Genomic DNA, 22,329 nt, shown 5'->3' with positions numbered 1-22,329 from the left:
GATCTTTTTCTTACAGTCCATGGGGAAAATAATGCCGTATGTAGAGTTGGGAATTTTCCTGTGTCACGGATTATGATTATCCCCTTGATACGGAAGGAACATTTCCACATTAGTTATCATCAGACATGATTAGGTAATGTCTCTAAAAATTATTTGACCCCTGGGACTGCGGGTGTCTATGGGCGACGGTAATCACTTACCATCAGGTGATCCATCTGCTCGTTTGCCTCCTGTCACATAAAAAAAACTGCATCACAAGAAGTCATGACAATTTCTTTTATCCGTATTACTTTTCCTTATTTACTTTTTTTCATTCTATTGATTAAATTATTTTTTAATTAAGTTCAAAGTTTTACTTTAGCTTGAGTCAAACTAAAATTAAGTCTTGGAAGTCTCATCTTTTTAATACGGAGTGAAACTTATCCACACAATCCTTTCCACAATGCTCATTACTATTTCACAGGGCGGTCGTCTGTCATGCCGCTGCGTTTTTATCGACGTGCGGGAGTCGCGCGGCCGCCGTGCGGGGATTGATGGCATTTTAAATCAGGTTAAGGTCAAGAATGGAGGCAGTATTGTGTATAAAGAATGCATTGAGTATGTATTCAGGTAAAAGTGAATCATGCTTCAAGATCTTGGGATGAGTAATTGTACACAAGACGTAAAAGAGGGATTTACTTAAAACAAAAGCAAATAGGTACGCAAAAATGTACATAAAATAGAAGAAAATAATAAAACGGAATACAGTAGCAAGCTTGTTAAGAATAAATAGTCCAATCAGTAAAATTGCACTTTCACAAGTTGTATGGACATCGCAAACTATTTTCCCGCGTCGACATTCCATTTGTATTTCAAACAGCCGCCATTTTGCAACGAAAACATTTCAGCCAGAACCGCTCACCCAATATTACCCTTATAAATAAACTGGACTCCGATTCTGTGATCAATAAAAATACATCCGGAACGTTCGCATGAATTCTTCATTTGAAATTGTATGACCAGCCATGTTAGGGCATTATCATTTTTAGTGCTCGCCACACTGGTATATTCAGATGGAATTTTTGATGCACTGGCGACACAGCCGCGCTGCGATTGGCCGCCCTGAATATTGTATGAACCAATCACGGGACTGCGCCCGTTGCATTCCGATTTCAAATGTACGCGCGGATAGTGTTGTCGGTTGGTCCACTTACATTTCGCCCATTTGCCGCATTTGAATACCCGAAAATAACTGGGAATGATAACTGGGTAAAACATGGTTTAAAAATATAAAGCTAGATTGAGAAGAAGAAAACATCAAATAAAGGCATGTAAGAGTATGCACTTTTGTCGATTTTATTTTTCACATGCCTAGAGGTAACTTAAAATTCATTTCATTCATACAACTACAACTATTTCAAGTTACACTAATTAAAAAAAAAAGAATCAAAAATATTTATTCAATTTAGAATTTTAGACCACAAGTGGCACTTTTTAGTTATTGGTATTCTACTATTCTGCATTCACCACATCACTACGTACAGTCGGCGACAAAGTCAGGTACGAGTATTTCGCAATGTAATCGAACCACGGCATAATTTCGTTATTTCGAAATCTGATTAGTCTCGTGGACACGCTGAAGTAAATGATTCGACGATTAACTGCATTATTGAATAAACTGGACTTGCTTGACAAAAGTTATTTGATAGTCAAATGGATAAACTCAATGAAAGCAGAAATCTTGCGAATATCAACGAAAAGGTTATCAACGTGACGTAGGCTTTTCGATTATCGTGTGGGTGACGTCACAATCACGAGCATAGACAGACAGACATCATAAGTTGTCTGTGGCACAATCGAAACCGTAGCCTAAGGTGCTTCAAAAAAGGAATAATAAGTCTTGAAATGTTACATATGAAGAAGAAAAAGTAGATAGATTAAAAGAGTAGAAGTTACAGTGTGTACTTATAAGATTTTTATGTCGATATTAGAAATTGATTCTTATTTTTAAACATTATAATAATGTTTTATTCTTTACAATGTTATAATGCACCAAGTTATTGTTGATTTATAGTCCGCTGACTATATTTTGGTCATTCGCTAAAAGTAATAACCGATAACCTATGGCTTGGCCGAAATTATTGTTCCTTTATTGTTTGCATTACTTATCTGGCTTAATATAAATAGAATTAGATCATTTGGGTGAAAACAACCTGATAATGTTATGACACATTTGTGTTGTCTACAATAATGTGAAAANAAATAATGCATCGTTTGAGATACAAACCATTTTGATACGACTCGTAGTTTAGTTATTATTCAAAAATTTCACTAAATCTCTTCTCCTGTAAAATTGTGTTTTGTCGATTGCGGCTTTATTCCAGGCACCCATCGACTTATATTACGCGTCAAAATTAATAACGATAATTATATTTTATTTTAGAACAGAAAATTTTCAAACTAACTGTACCCAGACCCACACTTAAGTACATCTTACATAATTAAAACAATATGACCACAATCAGTCTTCATATTCAATAAGCGTTTAAATAGACAATTCGCACAATGGCCGCCATTGTCACAACCATGTGTGGGGCAAATCTAAGCAGAAAGCCATTTAGTCATTGGCCATAAAGAGTTATTGTGCGCACAAAGCTTTATTGTCTGTGGTCCTTGTCGATTGTCTTGCGTTTGCGCATGACATGCCTCGTTGTGTCACATCCAGTTATTATTAGGTGTGCAGGTTTGCCTTGGCTAAATTGTTTTGTAAAGATACGTTGGTAGAAGATTCCAGTAAGGCATAAAGATAACATAATATTTTTCAGTACTATCACGATATAACCATCAGAATATTTACTACTATCAGTAAGGTTGACTGATAGATTGCAACGGAGGGAAGTAGATATTGTAATTCGAACTTCTTCTACATTGTTCTGATTAAATTCGTTGCGGGTTCCAAGACAGTTAGCTAACCCACTAGATTTCTTTACTCTAACTTCACTGGTTAGGTTCATTGGAGGCCAAGCTGTAGATCCTGGCAATACAGGAGTTGCGATGGGAACTAGATGTGGGAATAGTCCCGATTAATCAGTTAGGTGATATGTGAGGTGATGATGAACCAAACTTTTTACAGTTGAAGAGATCATGGAAGATTACAGAATGTAGTTCTTTAAAATGAGTTTTAATAACATATTTCACGGTCACTTTTGCAGCAGCATGTATCAAACGTTAAAATAAAATTTCGCAATGATGGATATCATCAAAATAATATTGTTTATACTTACAGTTGGCGAGATTCTGTAAATAGTTTCAGTTGGAATAACCTTGTTGCATCAGTAAATTATTTGAGCAAAGAATCGCGTTGGATTTAAATATAAATCGTTGCAAATTAATCGTTTTCATGAGGTGTATTAGGTTTCAGATATCCATCTCCATGGACCATGGCCTAGTATAGTTAGAGGTGTTCTGTTCCAGTCCTGGGATAAATTTCCAGCTGGGAAGCAAATTTATGAATCATATTATGACATAGTTACAATTTGGATAAGTCCTTATGAATTTGATTACAATGATAGTATGAAAATATAATTTCAGATTTCATGATAAATCAGAGATGACAAGTTATAATACAAGAAGGTGACTTAAAGATGAAGCTTCACACAGAGCAATGTAAATTTTGCACCAACGAATACCTATTACACAATAATGTCGATATGAACAGAGTACGGAGCTATTTTAACATCGCTAATGACCACGACCACTAATCCAAGAGATTCTTGCACAAAAAAAGGACACTGCAACAGGTAAATGAATAAAAACCATTTGATGCAACATGACTAATGTGCCGAACAAAAGGCCAGCGCTAATGGGAAAAAAGTTCAAAAATTAAGACGCCAATACATCGTGAGGTTTACAAAAACATTGTTGAAGTCTAAAGGCCCCGGGTGAGGCATCACTCATAACAACAATAAATAAGATATTCACATTAACTAATGTTGCCGGCCTCTTATAATTTGAACAGTTACATTGTGCTTTCAAAATATATATCACTGTACAAATTACTGCTCGACTATTGTTAGCGTTTTGGTGGGGCTGATGAGGGTATAGCCCAAGAAATAAGTGAAGACAGGTTCACGATTGTAGCACTCTTGTCATGCTTATGCGATGTAAAGTGACTTGTCATTTCTGTTTTCCTAAAAGTAGAATAATTTCCCTTTTAACAAGTTGTAGTTTTACAGCGGAGTGTCTTATTTCATGATGTTTTGGTATGGCAAAAAAGATAGAGAAATTCATAGGCAATCTAAGACTTTTCCTGTCTGACTGAACCTGATCTCGAAAAGAAGACTTCAACTTCACTCCACACATCCGTTGATAGCATGCCAAACTCTTACACTGGCTGAATAACGGTTGTTATAATTAAACAATCTTTTTTACACCGCTTCAAGTCGGAATTTAGCCACTATACCACCCCGAGCTCCATAACGAAGATGGATATTTTATTTTATTTATCTAATGCGATAAACTCTACATTAAACTTACTTGTGTAAGTCTAAGAGATTGTTCTCTTATACCGCTTGAAGCTGTAACTTAGCCCTTATATAACTTCGAACTCCATAAAGGAGATATTATGTATTTTATTAATTTATCTGCTGGTATCTCAAACTGTACAATTTAATAATCTAGTGCTATAAACTCTATTAGACTACACAATCTCTTATACCGCTTAAAGCTGTAACTTAGCCCGTATACGACTCCGAGCTCCATAAAGGAGATGGATCGGGCCACATTACGCCGCGTCTTAATCCGTCGGCGATTACCTTCATAATTAGTGCACCGCCCCAGGACAATGGGTGAGCATTTGTCTTAATATATTTGAAAACAGTCATAACCATTGTTTTTGGAGTATACAGTCGTTTGGACAATTGGTTTGAACAATAAAGTTATTACTTTGGTCTTAAGGAGAAGAATAAAGTTCATTGCGGTAATTTTTTTGTCAAAAATGTATTTTTATGCAATACTTAATCTAGCTTCCCTAAGAGGAACCCTTTATTCGACAAGATAGTGATAGTAACACAAGTTTTTATTTACCTATGTGAATTCAATAGAAAAAGACCAATTAACAGTGTCATATTCTCACGGACCAACGCGAGCGAAGCTGTAATAATAGTTCTATAACAATCCACTTTTTAGAACATTGCAATTTGATTAGTTTTACACCATGTTACAAAATACACGTTTTAAATCACTAATGTGATTAATTTCAACATGAAAGCTTGTTAAACAAAGTCACATGATTAGATTCCTGGAATTCAGTAGACGTATCTACCTACATACTTAATGATATTTGTGTATGGTTTTTGACTTTCACATTGAAATTGAAATTTACAAGTCAATATTTACCAGAGTATGTAACAGAAATTAGCTACCAATATATCAAAAAGTCAAATCAACTGGCGAATTAACAAATAAAGGTAATATAAAAGAGATATAACCGCTGTAATGCTACGGGGAATGACACTTTATCTATACATTTTAAGATTTAGGGATGTCGTGTAGGCAACTCAGGGAGAAATAAGTATGCGAACATCAGGCCTCTCCAACCCGTCTGGCCAGCGCGGCGTGAGAAGTGTAGGCCATATCCTCCGTTTGTTTCTGATACATTAGAGAGGGTCGACCTGTAGTGGGAGACTGAATGACCTCATCATCATTTCAGCCATAGGACGTCCACTGCTGAACATAGGCCTCCCCCAATGCTTTCCATGTTGATCGATTGGTAGCGGCCTGCGTCCAGCGCTTCCCTGCTACCTTTACGATGTCGTCGGTCCACCTAGTAGGTGGACGTCCCCCGCTACGTTTTCCGGTACGCGGCCTCCATTCCAGAACCTTTCTGCCCCATCGGCCGTCAGAATGACCTGATGATGATGAATAGAAGTTAATAGGTTCACAAACCAGAATCTAGTTTCCACTGTATACAAAACAATGTATACCATAGTAACTGAACTAACACATCCGTGACAACAATCATAATGTAAACAAAGGCAATTAATTATATGAATTATAAGATAAAGGGGTTGATAAGCCGCGTAAATACAAATATTGACATAGTTCCACAGTGACACCACCTTAACCTCTTATCGCCTATTATTAAACTATCTGGATCTAGCGTTATTGTCACCTAGAGTGATATAGACGCACTAACTGGGCCTATTATACAGCATTACACCACTAAATTTAAAACTGACGTGTAGTTTTTGCTAAATAACCTTTTATACTTCGTTATCCTCAAAGTAATTGCATGATTTTTCAATATTTGAAATTTCAAATTTTCTTGAGGCTAACATGTACAGACACCATGTCAGGCTAAATATTGTGGTATCTTAAATTATGTTGTTATCATCTGTACTATTTAGTTTTTGTGTTTGTATATCTGTTAAATTGTAAGGGGTAATCTCGGGATCTACAGAACCGATTTTGAAAATTCTTTCACCAATAGTAAGCCATATTACTGCTGAGTGTCATAGGTTATATAAAAAACCGAAAAATTTCACGCGGGCGAAGCTAGTATTCAATAAAAATTTAGTACCAAAATATTAGGGCAAATTAATATTGTTCCATTAGTATTTTAATATTAACTTTTAGACTTAGCTTAATATTCATACCGAAAGCAATCCCATACAACTTCCAAGACAGCACTGGTGTCATAAAAAAACTTTGCTAATTTTGACACTAAAAACAAAATGGACGGAAGCTAAACAAGCTCTGCTCGTAAATCTTCGTCTCATTATATGTACCTCGTAATAACAGTTCGCCGGAGATGGTCACCGACATAAACCCAACTAACGCCGTAGACAATTAGTCGGCGTAATAATAGAGAACAGTGGCGGCCGACCTTCTGCAAGACGGTTTACACGGCGCGATGTCGAAAATATGGTGACACGATTTGAGTAATCGTATCGTATCGTTTCAGCCAAATGACGTCCACAGCTGGACAAAGGCTTCTACCTGCTCCTACTCCTTCAAAGAGGATTTGTTAATGTATTTTTGTAAAACAGCCATCAAATTATATTTTTCGATAAAAAATGCAAAGAAAAATCTGTGTTCAGCATGCTTAAAAGTGATAGACTCACATAAAATATGATAGGTAACTCTAGTTACTGATTTAAGAGTTCTTTCAAATTAGACGTTTTGAGACGGGCGTTTGTCGTCCGTTTGCAGGACCGCACACTGAAAATTGTATGACAACTGCGTTGGAATAAAAATGTCAGTCAATTACCAACAGAGTGCGCGGTCTTGCAAGCGGAAGACAATCAGAAGAAGAAGAAGAAGAATCATAAGCGTATAAAATATACATTTTTGAAATTCCATTATTCCAATGTCACGTTTTACTAATACTCATTCTTTCCATTAATTTTTTTATCAAGAATAACGTTAAAACCAAGACACTATATTAATATTATATGTATCTATAACGCATCGCATAGTCCAAAGTCGTATCGAATCGCGAGACTCGTCACGTAACGTGACATACGATTACACGACACGTCACAACATCGTCCCGTGCAAACCGCACCCTGAAGTGCGTTTACAAGCTAAATTGCACCAAGATAATTACCGTCCGGTGCTAATCTGTGTTGTGTATTAGAATTAACTGTGTTTTAAATGTGGCTACTGCTAACAATAAACAGTAACGTACGGAGTTAATTGTCTTGTAGCGCTGTTTTAACACCTATTTGAGTTAAGTCTAAAGGAGCAAGACAAATCGCTTGATGTTGTGGGAAAGATATACTTAGGCTGGGTTGCACCATCTTACTTTAACCTTAACAAACGTCAAAACTCCATACAAAAACACCGGTTACCGTATACCTACGGTTAAAGTTAGGTGGTGCAAATCAGCCTTAGTCGAGTTAATGATAACCCAATCAACGAATTTTCGTACATTAATTGCCAAAATTCTTTAGCAATCATCAATACTATTGCATTTGATAATGTCTGGATAATTTGAATATCATTCCACTTTGCAATACAATTTAAAAAAAACGGCCATTCTGGAAATCATTAAGGGAGGCCTATGTTCAGCAGTGGACGTCCTGTGGCTGAAATGCGTAATACAACAAGTAACTAAATTGCTTTGTAAAAAAGATAAAACTTATGCTATCACAATTTACTACGTCCATATTTCATATTATATTGTACGCAGACCAATCATCCTCTCTATTAAATCTCAAAAGCGTAAGGATGAAACCAAAAATAAACCAGCAAAATTAAACTACCAAGTGTTACATAAAAACCGCAAATAAATCCCTGGCAGCATCAAAATGGCGATAATCCACACTATTTTAGTTTAACGCTCGAACAGTACATTTACTGCCATCTTATAATTTACAGCGAATGAAAATTTATGAAGCGAACTCTTGCCTACACTGTGGTAAGGTTTTGCTTAAACTGTCAATAAACTTAATGATCCCCCGTGGGTTAATGAAAAGCGTTATCGGGTGCGCTACGGGTTAAATGATTTCCTAATAGGTTTTAATTATCAGTGTAATGTTCGCGGTAACTTTGTCTTGGGATATTTTGCAAGAAACCATTAAAGTTACGGTTTGCTTCAACGTTTCCCAGTCTAGCTTAAAGGCTTACCAATCACATTATAGTAGGTACATTTAAGTAATTATAGTTGTTCTAAACCTACTTCATAACTGTCTGAAAATTGGACATCATCTAACCAGTATTGGCTACATAAGAAAAAAAAAGAATATCCCAGATAAAACCTAAAATTCCTGAAAAATATGTAAATAACGGCTCAAAACCAATATTTTTCAAGAATTGCATATAATTTGATGCTAAATAATTTTTTTTCGTTCTTCCAAAAACATGATTTCACGACTATACATCGTTTTCATGAAATAATTTGATAACGTCTCGCGTCTGAATGATACAATATCAGCTACATTAAGAAAAATATTATGTTTATCATGTGACTCATCACAATACTGTTATGTATTAATGTTTTCACAAAACGATTTCGATATAATTCTACCTACTTATGTCTCTTACTCTCAAATGAGATGCATACTACCTAAAATTAAGCTCTTGTCGCTGTAAGGTTTGTAGTAGTGACTAAGTTTCTTGCGCTGCTTCTTCTCAGCACTGGCCCATTTATTTTCCCGAAGCAGTGGTAGGGTTAATACTTGGACGTGTAAAGGTGCTTTTTAAAAGCGTAAAGTATTTGCAACAATAAATTAGTTTTGTGAGCTTTTTAGTACAAAACAACACTCAAAACTAGGTTAAATCTCAGTAATAAAGTCTGTTCTGTGATTGGTATTATTATTGGACAAATTAAATATCTTAATCTTGAAACTGAAATACCCAAGTTTTCAGCTTCATTCTGTAATACCTAGGACACATACTGCCCCGTCTGCTGACACGACATCTTAGTGCCGTGCCTATCATTTTAAATGGAAACTAAGCAGGTAGTTAACTAATAGTCGTTTCGTAGTTTTATAGGGTTTGCGGTGGTCCTGTACATTGTTTTTAATGAGCTATAACACGGTTAATTAAATACCAAACGACCGCCACTCGGTTATATTTTACGGACGCGTTGACGTATGCCGTTAATAATGTCGGAGTCACTTCGAGTTCGGACAATGGCGGCTTTTGTTTGTTTAAGATTTGTTTAAGTTTATTTTATCCCAACTAATATTATAAATGCGAAAGTAACTCTGTCTGTCTGTCTGTCTGTCTGTCTGTCTGTCTGTCTGTCTGTTACGCTTTCCCGATTAAACCTCGCAACCGATTTTGATGAAATTTGGCATAGAGATAGTTTGAGTCCCGGGAAAGAACATAGGATAGTTTTTATCCCGGTTTTTGAAACAGGGACGCGCGCGATAAAGTTTTTCTGTGACAGACAAAATTCCACGCGGGCGAAGCCGCGGGCGGAAAGCTAGTGTAATCATAAAAGACATTGAAAGACACTTTTTATCTTTGATCGTCAAAATAACTCTTAAGATGAGTTGCACCATCTTAATTTAACTTAAACAAACGTCAAAAATCTGTCAAACTCCGTACAAAAAGCACCGGTTATTGTTATTGTTACGGTTGAAATATAGTGATGCAAATATTCAGCCTTAGAAACTTTTTGTAAAAAAAAACCTCTCCGGATTCTTCGAATTCCAAAGCATGATTGAAACAGATCAGACAGAAGGAAAGGTATCTTCATTATCTAATCATAAAATAATATGTACATATTTTCCAAAACGTTTTTAGACTACGTGCTCGATAAAGCAAATTAATATTTGATGCCTACTTTATTAAAATGCAATCAGATCTTTAATTAAATAACATCATTCGATACGACTACGGAACAACAAATCTTTGTGACATAACACTTCAGGAGCATTATTTTAAGATGACAACATTCTTATCACTCCCATTGACCTGTAAAAATACTTGATAAAGGCTGCAACAGATAAAAAGATCATTCTAGGTTCATTTTGTAGGTAGACAAATAATGTAGCAAATATTTATACATGCATCTCGATAAATGATTTCCGTATTATCGTCTCGGGTAAAATAACAATCCGATGATATCGGAAATTGCCGTATAGGTGACCATTTATTGTCAATTAGTTGATAAGGTGCTGGCACTGATTAGTGAATAATCGATTTTATGTTCAGTGATTAATGCGTGACTTTTCCGATTTACTGATTCTATGATACTATTTGTTCTCGATTAGTAGCTAGTTAGACTTTGGATACAATTGATCAGTCTTTATGATTATGATGTGTTTGATTCATCTGCCGTGTTCTGCCTACTTTATGATTTGAAATTATCGTTGTACAGTAATTTTGACGTTAGGGTGTCGCGAAATTTACTCACGATCTTCTTCACACCCGAAGGATTAATTCCATATAGGTAGGTCTGTGTGCTTACCATGAGTTTACGTTAGGTGTGCTCACTAGCGACTGCGTAAAAAAATGACATTAATTGTATGACATATTGTGCAGCGCCCCTAGCGGCTACTTTCAAGAAACAAAATCTTCATTGAGATTTTTGACGTACTCGCTATCGAGCATACCTAACGTAAACTCATGGTAGGTACACAGATAGGTATTAAACGTCAGTAAAATACGTATGATATAAATATTATTTAACTAAAAAGAAACAGGTTCTGGGAGTTCCATATGTATAATCCTATCTGTAGGCTCCAACTAGGAATCAAACCTGGATTCAACATTGAAAAAATTCATCAAAACATGCTTAAAACACTTACTTGTTCTGTTTAACCGGCGTCGTCGACGGCGTAGGCCTCTTCTCTTCTTTGATCGTGCTGTTATTCATTTTGGAAGTCAGCCGCTTCAGCACGTCATCCATCGACCGCTTGTGCGGCGCCGCAAGCGACAAAGCGCTGTTGTGGTTCAACAACGAGTTATTATTGTTACAGAGTCCCAACACCTTGGCCTCAGCACCTGGGCTGCTGCATTCTGAGGAGCCCCGCCGTCTGTTCAGATCGCTGACTTGGTGGAGCCCTAAGAACGACGATGGGACTAGAAGGTTGTTTGTCATGTCTAGATTTTCGAACCGCTGCTTCTTCGTCGGTCGCTCCTCGTCGAACTGGTCTTCTTCGCTGATGGAGGTCCTGGTGGAGGAGCAGGGGGACAGCTTGAAGTGCTGCTCCGGGTCGTCGGACTCGTGGTCGAAGTCGGCTGGGCCAGCCTCTGGTTTTTCGTCGGCAGCTCCGTCTTGCAATTTAGAAGGCGGCGATTTGCGTTTAGATGACATGTTTCTGGAAAGAAAATTCAATGGTTAATCATTTGAAACTACCTTGATTATTTTAAAAAGAGACAGTAGCTTAAAATAACAGGAATGCTACAAGTAAATGTTTACAGTTCATAAAACAGAATTTGATGTTTTGAACATGACCGTAAGTACTTTAGTAAGTTTACTTTATTAAATTAGTAAGGCTGAGTTGCGCCATCGTATTTTAACTTTGACAAACGTCGAAAATCTGTCAAACTCCATACCAAAAAACACTGGTTATCGTTGAAGTTACGGTCAAAGTTAGGTGGTGCAACTCAGCATGAGACTTCAATGTTTAAATCGTAATAGCAAGTGTAACCAAACCCTCATAGTAAAAGTATTGATTACAAACGTATACCTAAATAAATAGTACGAGTATTTTCTATCGGCCATTTTCTTAGTAAAATGCAATAGACACAAACCGAACTGAGACTGACTTTAATGCAATTGAACGTGTCAAATGAGAGCCTAAGCACACAATTAACCAATCTACAATTAGTGTTGTCAAACAGCGGGTTGGACGTCAGCCGTAGAGCCGTCGCGGCGTCGGTTGACACTCGGTTCGTTAGGTCACGTAATTGGCTGTTAAATGTACTGATTGCTTCTGCTACTTGGCTCAAGGTGTCCAGAGACGCCAGTCTAAGAAGATCTGTAGATTTGGCGGATTTTGGCTCTTAAAGGTACAGTAAATAATTGTGTGTAAACTAAATAGGTAACTGTGTAGATACTCGTAAGTTACTAAAATTTTAAGTTATAAGTCTCTCGTGGTAAGCAAACTAGACAGTAGGTACCTGAACATCATTTCTTCAAGGGTGTGACGAGGGGCAGTTATTCCATTCTAACCGCTTACTTTGAAATGTAAGTACCTAACGCCCGCCAATAAATTAGACTTGTAGACAGACATCTACTTTTTTATTTCTTGTACATAATAATATGTATAAGCTTACGTAGAGAAAAAAGCCTTTATCTTTATAAGCTCTATTTTAATGATTCTCTATTTTTTCCATTTACCTAAGTAGAACAAAGTTGACTGTATATAAGAAAATCGCACCTATTTCAACTACTAGATGTATCACTTAACCTTCTTCGGTTGATGTATTTGTATATAACACGACTTGCCGTCGTCTGTGTTGGAAGTATACTAATAAAAGAGGGAATTATTTGAATTTAAACACGGTTTATTGACGTCCACACGGACGGAGAGAGCACAGAGAATACAGAGTTGCATAGACAAAAGTATGTACTTTTTAATTGAGGCAAAGGGCGGTGTTTACATAAATCCTGCAGTCTGTACAAACATAGTAAGTTCTAAACTAGCGAATAAACGGTCATTTTCCTCAGGGTTCACACTCCTCAACCACAGCAAAGCATCGACAGAGCTACAGACGTCTTATTACTTGCGACAACAGTGAAATCAGGGCTGTCTCCGTCTGGAGCTTTGATGTCTGTTTATCTTCGACTTGTACTTAATTAAGTGTTTACTGAATTCAATAACGCCATGTTGATTTTGACTTTTTTGGGAGCTGCTTTGACTGCAAATTGTGTGTATAAAGATGGAAAGTTCTTGAATTCAATTTGATTTGAAACTAAAAAAATTAAGTAATTGAAAATGATAACAATTAATTTTGTATTCCAGGTGTCTTCAAGGAGAGAGTGAATAGGCACTAATGACAGAAATGTACTATTCTAGACTTAGGCTGAGTTGCACCACCTAACTTTGACCGTAACTATAACCGGTGCTTTTTGTAGGGAGTTTGACAGATATTTGACGTTTGTTAAAGTTAAAGTAAAATGGTGTAACTCAGCCTTAATCTCACATAACATCAGGTATGATTGCAGTTAAATACCTGCTTTGTATTGGATAAAAAAACTAATTCTATAAATCAACTTTTGAAGAATTATAAAAACTTTACAAATACATATCTCATTGCTAACTTTAGGTAATGTCAACCAAGTTGTTACTTGTTTTTTTCGAGACACGAATGATTCGATTTAACAGAAGCGAAAATCGATATCGATTATTCGTTAATATAGGCCGGGACAAAGTGCAGGAACGTTAAAAGGCCCGCTAGCACAGTGACGCGAATTGCATTACCCTCCGGAACAAAGAGGGGAACACGGAGCTACGACCCGTCTGAAAGGGAAGAACCTAGATTAAAATTAGTATTTTTAAAAAATAAATAAAAAATGGAATGGACTTTTTGTGAATGATTTTAGAATTCGCATTAAAAGCACCTTGCAAAATGCCAAGTTACTACATACTTTAAGCGGAACAAACATCATATTATTTTGAAATTATAATAATTGATTATTACTACTTGTCTAACCATTGTTCACATCTCTTTTACTTTATGATAGATTGATTAATCTGTTAACAAGGTATAAACAGGCATTTAATTGTTTGTTAATGTTAATTGTTTATTTTTATTACTTGAATTAGCTCATAATGACTGACGCCATAGAGAAGAAAGACCACTACTTACAGATTTGTAACTTAGAATAAGATTTTCAAAATTGATTATACTTTTCGTAGCTTCATGTTACAGATTCGATTTCCTCGGGTTGTGGCGCAGTGGGTATGATGAGTGGCCAAAGCAGATAATTTGAAACTAAATAGTAAGTAGTAAGTAAACGGTAGAGTAAGTATCTAGATAAGTAGATCATTCTTGTTGAAGATAAATTAAGTAAAAAAACGAAAATTTCAAAAATCTGCAAAATCGAAAATTTGCGGCATAAACGGCTGTATCTTTTGATTGCGTTAGCTTAGAAGTTTGATTTTTTCACAGCTTCAAGGGACAGTAGACCTGAGTAATTGATATAAATTTCAGCTTCATACCTCCACGCGTTCCTGAGAAAAAGGGTCTTGACAGACGGACGGACAGATCCTATAAGTTACAAAGTGATCCTATATAAGGGTTCCGTTTTTTCCTTTTGAGGAACGGAACCCTAAAAATGGTATCTATGGTGGTAATTGACTTAGGTACCCGTGAATGTTATTAACTTTGTTTCATGTTGTTTCATTTTCTTTCCAATCTATTGATTGTAAACTTCTTGTAGCTAAATTGAAACATTCTGAGTAAATTAGCTATACCTATACCTATTTAAATAAAATTATTGCATCGTCACGTAACGTAGCATATAATAGTATGTATCATGGAAAATTTAATCCATGAACGTAACTATGTAGTTAAATTTTAATTTGCAACATTTGACTGACAGACAGGTCATGTGCGCTTACGTCCGTATAAAAAGTTATTTAAATATAAATCACTATTAATAAATCTGTTTAGTTATGGGGGATAAACGAAATCTTTCCGAAATAACAAAACAAATTAAAATCAAAACTAAAACAGAGCCCAGCTGATTTCAATTTAGCTGGGGCGTCGACAATGACGTAAGCAAATTGGCGGCAAATTGTTTTGGCTGAACAAAACGACCCCTCCGGTGTCGCAATCGAATGAAAAATCATAATATCGCATTTTCTGCTTAGTTATGTTTGTTTAGTAGTACAGGGTTGTGCCAAAGATATTTTTTTACTTTAAATACATTGACATCTTTTTTTTAATACACTGACAACGACTAGAAATTAAATTGAAAAACTAACTAAATAACAATACATGTTCGCATGATAATTTTTTACTCATGTGTCACGACATAATATATTTTTTCATGAACATGATTTTTTCCTAGTGCTATGTTCCTACTAAACTGTTATTATAATTTTCTAAAAGAAGCTTTAAAATGTAAATCATTACACATAATCACTTAATTAATCAAGAAAAATTAACGTAAATTCATGAATTGATTAATAAAAAAAAATCTATTGTATTTTTTTAATTTTCCAAAATACTAATTAAGAAACAAAAGCCTCACATAATTAATCTAACAATCTGTTAAATTAATACGCGTGCTTCAACCCATTCAGCATAATCGCGCGGTTGACCGTGCCGTGACTAATCAGNCTAATCAAGTTGCGTATCGATTACCAGCGATCTATTTCGACAATGCAATTGATCGACATAACTATCACCGGAATAGTCTACTGTGGAAGATGTACGTAAATAATAAAATATCCAATTATCTATCTTAAACTGACGCCCGGGACGCCCTACTCGAACAAAAATTGGCACTTTAATTGGTCTTCGAAACCCCTAAGTCATTTAAAAATACCTATACAACGATACCCCACACGAGGGGGTAGAAGATGAAAAAAAAATTCATCCCCAGTTTACATGTAGGCGAGCTACCCTAAAAATTTTTTTTTTTTTCAAAATTTTATTCTACCGTTTTGTCGGCGTGATTAGGTATTATACATACCTCCACAAAATTACAGCTCTCTAGTGCCTATAGTTTCCAAGCAAAACCTCGGACGGACAGACGGACAGACAGACATGACGAAACTATAAGGGTTCCTTGTCAGGACTATGGAACTCTAAAAAGGTTTCTTTAAAATATCTAAGATGATTACACCAAATGTATTGTCATCATCATAAATGTTTACTAAGAGATTATTTTAAGAATTGATAATTGCTGAACGGTCCACATTGTAGACTAAAACATGACAGGTTTATAGCGTTAAAAGCAGGCATTTACTATTCTGGTATTGTAAAAGTGAATGGGCTATGAAGACCGCTGCCTATTAACTCTTTAAAAGAAATCTAGAGTTACTAGTACACCCGTAACATCTCGTACGCTAAAATAATTTATACAAGATATTCCGTGCATCCGTTAGAAATTAATCAAGCTGGGACGTAGTGACGAGTGTCCAGCCGTTCTATTAATAAAAGGAAATTGGTCGCCATCTTAGAAGCAAGGAGGTAGGGTCATATGGATTAAGTCATATGGGCTTCGGAGATTGGTTTCTAATCGGTCAGGACATGCAATATTGCTAACTGCTCAATATTTGATTGCAGTAAGATTTTTGATATATTTTTATTTTTTATGACTCAAAGAAGAACGGTCACGCCCCATACAAAAAAAACCCAGACCCGACAGAAACGAGACATACATCAGTTTTTTTGTCATGTCTTAATTAGTTAAATTATATATTTTTTATATTCGAAATCTATGTATAACACCAAAAATTACCCTTTGTTTTTGTTTAGGCGTTATACAAAAACTAATACAAAATGCCTATTTATCACCATTATTGGTAAATGTATGTACCTAAATGTCTATTACAGCTGCTATGGAATGTATCTAGGTGACCTGGAGATACAACCGAATTATACAGGGTGGTTATACATATGGAACGATAAGTGATCTCACTCGATTATTTCTAAACTATACAAGANAAAGGATGATGGGCATATTGGGCGTTAAACCAACAGAAACAAAAAGTATACTAAATTAAAGCTTAATACTAGTACTTCATTTCATAGTATGACAACAATCCTGAAATACGCGGGGATACGGAGATAGAGGTCGTTGAATATGCAAAGTTTCCATAGTATTTCACATCACATTAGGGTAATAAAAATAGTATTTGGTCAATTAGATTGCTTTTATCGATCATATTGAGAGTATTGTATCATATCTTACTATCGATTCTATCGATTTAGTAAGTATGTATACCGAATAAATCATGATCGATTATTCGATTACAATAATCGATTATATTGCTGAAAATAAGGAATTGAATTAACAATCAAATGATAGTAATGATGGTAATCAATAAAATCGATTAATCGAATTGTTAATCGGTACATCGATATTTGGAAATATCGATTAATAATCGATCCGTGATCGATTATGCGACAACACTACAACTTAACTGCTAGAAATCCCCTTGAAACATGACTGTGTTCATGTCCTTTCTCTAAATGGTACCTAGGTATGGTCCTACGCTTATAATATAGAACATGGTTTAAGTATGTACCATTTATTGGCCCCACTCCTGAACTGTTGGACATAATGATGGATAAATAACCTAATGTATTTAAAATGTAAGTAGATAAGTATATTAATTAAAAATATTTTTTGTTTACGCAATAAAGCACCTATTACACATTATGTCAATTTCCAAGCAAACCCGGGAGTTTTTGGTAGTTATTTATATGAAAATATATTTCTGATATTAAGTCCTAACAAATAATAGTAGTTATATTTCTGTTGGTTTTACGCCCAGATTCCATAGAAAAGTGCCCATCATCCTTTATGAGTTAAATTATTGTTTATTTGAAAATTGAAAATCTGCCAGGTTAATTTTACTTAAACGTTTATTATTTATTTATTTGACATTATAAAACTTTGATTCTCGACATGCCTTACTCCAAATCTTAACTTTTCGCCAATCTATAAACCATTTCAATGCATAGGAAAAGAATTTTTAATTATCAGAAGAATAGCTTTTAAAATAATGAAAGAACAACATTGGTTTATTTGGTAACTTAAAAAGAAAACAAAAACGAATTAAAAAAAATCAGTCACTGTTTTAAGAAAATTTTTGGCATTTTCAGAACGTTAGAAACATTTTTTTATTATTGAGTCACAACCCTAGCTCAGCTGCGAGTTGTATTAAGGTGTCTTCGTACTATGACGCGCACTTACCCCTTATAAGGAGGTGCGCTGACGTCAAAATGTGGCCGATATGTAAAGCAGCCGGTCCCATGAAGAAATTACGCGGGTATGCAATAGCTTTCCTATCCTGATGATAAGTTAATTATTTAATTGGACCGTGTGTGGTTCCGTAGGTGGTTGACTTAGCAACTATCTTCATTTTTCACTCTAAGATATCACAGCAAAAAGTCCTACTATTATTAGAAATGCGAAAGTTTGTGGATGTTTGTTACTCTTTCACGTAAAAACTACTGAACGGATTTTGATGAAACTTTACAGTATTGTTGTTTATAACCCAGAATAACATATAGGCTATAATTTATAACGATCTGTGACAAAATAAATTTCACGCGGATGAAGCCGCGGGCAACAGCTAGTAATGAATATTTTCATGTATGAAGAGGTCTGAATAATATAAAAATCTAAATGAAGAAGAAAATCCACCACAAGGAAATCTATGATTTTAAACTTTCGCGTTCCATTTCAACTAATAGAGAAACACATCAAGCCGTGAGTACACATGTAACTCATATAAAAAATGTCACGTTGAGACCCGTGTTTCTCTATTTTAGTTTAAGGAAATCTTTTTTAAAAGAAAAATCGTTCAATCATTCTAAATTTTTTTCTTAAGCCAACATTTAAAGGTCTTGTAGGCGACTAACCATACAATCAAGCTCATACAGAGTGTCGTATCATACAGTGTCATATTTTGTCACATTTTTAATCCAAATCCTACGAACTAAGATTACTTATACGGTTATAAATCGCCTGCTACGTAAGTTTACACCTACAGACGCTAAAAAGATAAAAAGCCTTATTCTAATTCCGAACGCTACCTCCATTTTCCACTCAATAATGACGTAAACTAATAAGAAAACAATTTCTAAAGGAGCGCAAGAAATATACAAATCCAATAAGCGCGGTGCTGACAATGAAAAATAAGATTTAAATAGAAAATATTGTGAGCGCACGTAATCAAATGAAAAGCTCTGTCGAGGAAAAACGAGAAGCTTTCTTCGGTGCCGATAACTGAATTATTTCTATTCTATAATAAGTTTATTTACAATGAGAGAAAATGCTGCGATGCGATGAATTTTTAATTTTGCAGCTTTTTCTCTAAGAACACGCAGTCACGTTTTTTGAGTGCATGTTTTAGAATCATTTAGACGTGGTTTTGACTCATTTTCACTTAGATGGTCCAAAATAATTATGAAACATTTTTTTGCACTTCATGGTTAAAATTTTGGATCGGATTGTAATATTTTTCTTTTTTGGTCAAAAACAGTAAAAAAAGGCGTAAAGAAAGAAAAAATCCAAATATCCCCACAGGTGGTATTCGGCCGGAAATTAAATGTATAAGAAAAGAAAGAAATCGAAAGAATTGGCAATGAACACATTGACTCAAAGACCTCGCAAATGACACGTCATTTTGACATGTCAAAACAGCGCTGCAGTCACACAATCGCCCTCTATTGGGCTGGGGAATTATCGGAATTACAACTCCCTACGCAAAAACTCCGAGTATTACAAGTCTAATAAATGTTGAAGATATTATTGCTGGAAGTGGTATTTACTATATTTTTGGTTTAAAAAATGCCAGAAAAAAAATAGACTAAGGGAGAATATTCGCATATTCGTCCCTTAGTCGCCTGTACAATTTCCACGAATTACTGCGAGTATAAAACTGTAACTCCGACATACTTTTTTCATAGGTACTTTACACCTACAATCCTACATACTTTATCGTGAATCAATTTACTGTTGGATAGTTTATTAAATCAAATGCTAAGGATACATTTGGGTTCTTTGTAACTTCATCGTTTTACACAATTTATTTTATTTTGTGTCTGCAATATTATTTTGCTTTGTGTTTGAATACGGTATCTGAATAAAGTATAAATAATATCTTATGGCTCATCCAGCAGGGAATATATCTGGGTGTAACATTTTCTTGGTGCTGACAATGGGGGAAATTACCCATCGGGCGCGATAGGCCGCGACGGGCGGGCGGCTAGTGTTGAGGCGGACTTCCGGTTTTTTTTCGTGACTAGCTTTTTACGATTGTAAGATGTAAAGTAGTTTAATTTTACATAATCTTAAAAAGATAATATGAAGACACAACAAGGTCAACCAGTTAAAAAAAGGATACCTAAGTATTATATTTTTCTCTTTTTCCGGGGATGAATGACCTCATTAAAGTAGTAGTAAATGGATAAAATTAAATTCAATAACACTCTTAACTCTTTTCATCCTAATTCAAAACTTTATTTAAGTCAACTTGTACTATGATTCGTGAAGTAAATTTTCCAACTTATGCATTGAGCGAAATACATAAATATGTATGTATAAATAAAGAAAATTATAGTCCTACTATTATATTCTTGCGGGAACTAGAATTCTTTCTGAATTATGTGTATTTTTGTTTATTTATTATTACTGTTTGATTTACTGTATTTTAACACTATGCAATAATTATGTTCATTCTTAAAAGTACGCAAATTTTGACTTAACAAGGAATATCTTACAGAAGCCGTCTCCACCCTCTTTCTTTCCTCTGAGGGCAATGTCGACATTACGATTACTGCAAACAATGCAGTTAATACGCGTGAACAATGGCCCAATCAGGGGTAATGGCCCATTCGGTCTTAGGGTAGGTAAAGGTAAAAATTGCCGCTAAAAATAGATATTAAGGTTTGGAGACAGAAAGATTAGGGACTACCAGCTGTACGTAAATGAAGCAAGATAAGGATGTGAATTAAAATATTATCGTCATACAGGGTTACCATGTAGACTGTAGAGCAAACTTTGTAATATGGGTAATAGACCATCATTAATTTTACTCATATTGAACAATGTCCAATCAGGGAAATGGCCCATTGGGTCTTAGGGTAAAGTTAAAAATTGCTGGCCAAGAATAGATATTAAGGTTTGGAGACAGAAATATTAAAGATTGCCAGTTCGATAGAAAGATTAGGGGTTGCCCGCTGTACGTAAATGAAGCAAGATAAGGATGTAAATTGAAATATTTTGTCGTCATAACTTAGTTACCATTTAAGGCAAGCTTAACATGGGTTAATAGACCATCAACTTTACCAGATTTTACACATTGGAATCTCAGTTGGTCAGTTGTTAAAAAAGTTGTCAACGCATGGCACACTATAGTAATTTTCATCATCATCATCATCATCATTTCAGCCACAGGACGTCCACTGCTGAACATAGGCCTCCCCCAATGACTTCCACATCGCACGGTTAGTAGCGGCCTGCATCCAGCGCCTTCCCGTAGTAATTTTGGATCAGTAGAAATACATTTTTTTATCCATAACGAGGAAGCTCTTGGCCTGTATCTCACCTGATGGTAAGTGATGATCAGGCCGAAGGTGGAAGCGAGCTTCATCCGGAATCCTCAACCACGAAGGAACTGGCTATCTTACCTCTAACTGAACACAACAATGCTGTTAACATTGTTGTTATGGCGACAGACTTAGGTAAGATGGTGGTAGCTAGACAGGTGGGCTTAGAACAAGCCCTACCACCAGCATTTTTAAAAAGTCTAAAAGGTTAAAGATTGGAAATTAAAAGACACATATTCTATGTTAAGTTTTTGTACATAATACAACAATCTTTGTAACTTGCATTTTTAATTATTACTTTCTTATTATTTCTGTTTGTCGGCCGTTTGGTGTAGTGGTTCAGAACGGACTACTATGACGAGAGGTCCCGGGTTCGATTCCCGGCCGGGCAGAAATTGAAATGATGAATTTTAATTTCTGTGACGGGTCTGGGTGTGACTATGTATAATATTTATGTATTAAAAAAAAAGTATATAAGTAGTATATCCGTTAAGCTAGCACCCATAACACAATCATTAAGTTGCTTACTTTAGGGCTAGCTGGCGCTGTGTGAAATTGTCCAAAGATTTATTTATTTATTTATTATTATTTATTCTGTTGCATTTCAAAAGAGAGCGTTATTCTCCAAGTTTCCATTCAAACTCTACT

General features: G+C 35.4%; 1 protein-coding gene across 1 annotated transcript in view; it reads right to left on the bottom strand.

Annotated features, from left to right (window-relative positions):
- The window catches only part of Sox102F (transcription factor Sox102F), a 162,876-nt gene that overhangs the window by 99,867 nt on the left and 40,680 nt on the right, over window positions 1-22,329 (bottom strand). Inside the window, exon 2 of the mRNA XM_028313376.1 lies at window positions 11,244-11,756. Coding sequence (XP_028169177.1) covers window positions 11,244-11,752 — 509 coding nt within the window. The 5' untranslated portion in view covers window positions 11,753-11,756. The remainder of the gene's footprint in view (window positions 1-11,243; window positions 11,757-22,329) is intronic.

This window comes from Ostrinia furnacalis, unplaced genomic scaffold (assembly GCF_004193835.3).
Source record: "Ostrinia furnacalis isolate ACB-3 unplaced genomic scaffold, ASM419383v2 OfSCF0312, whole genome shotgun sequence".
Taxonomy (NCBI): Eukaryota; Metazoa; Arthropoda; class Insecta; order Lepidoptera; family Crambidae; genus Ostrinia; species Ostrinia furnacalis.
Note: the sequence above shows the minus strand (reverse complement) of the source record. Positions and strands in the feature narration are given on the sequence as shown.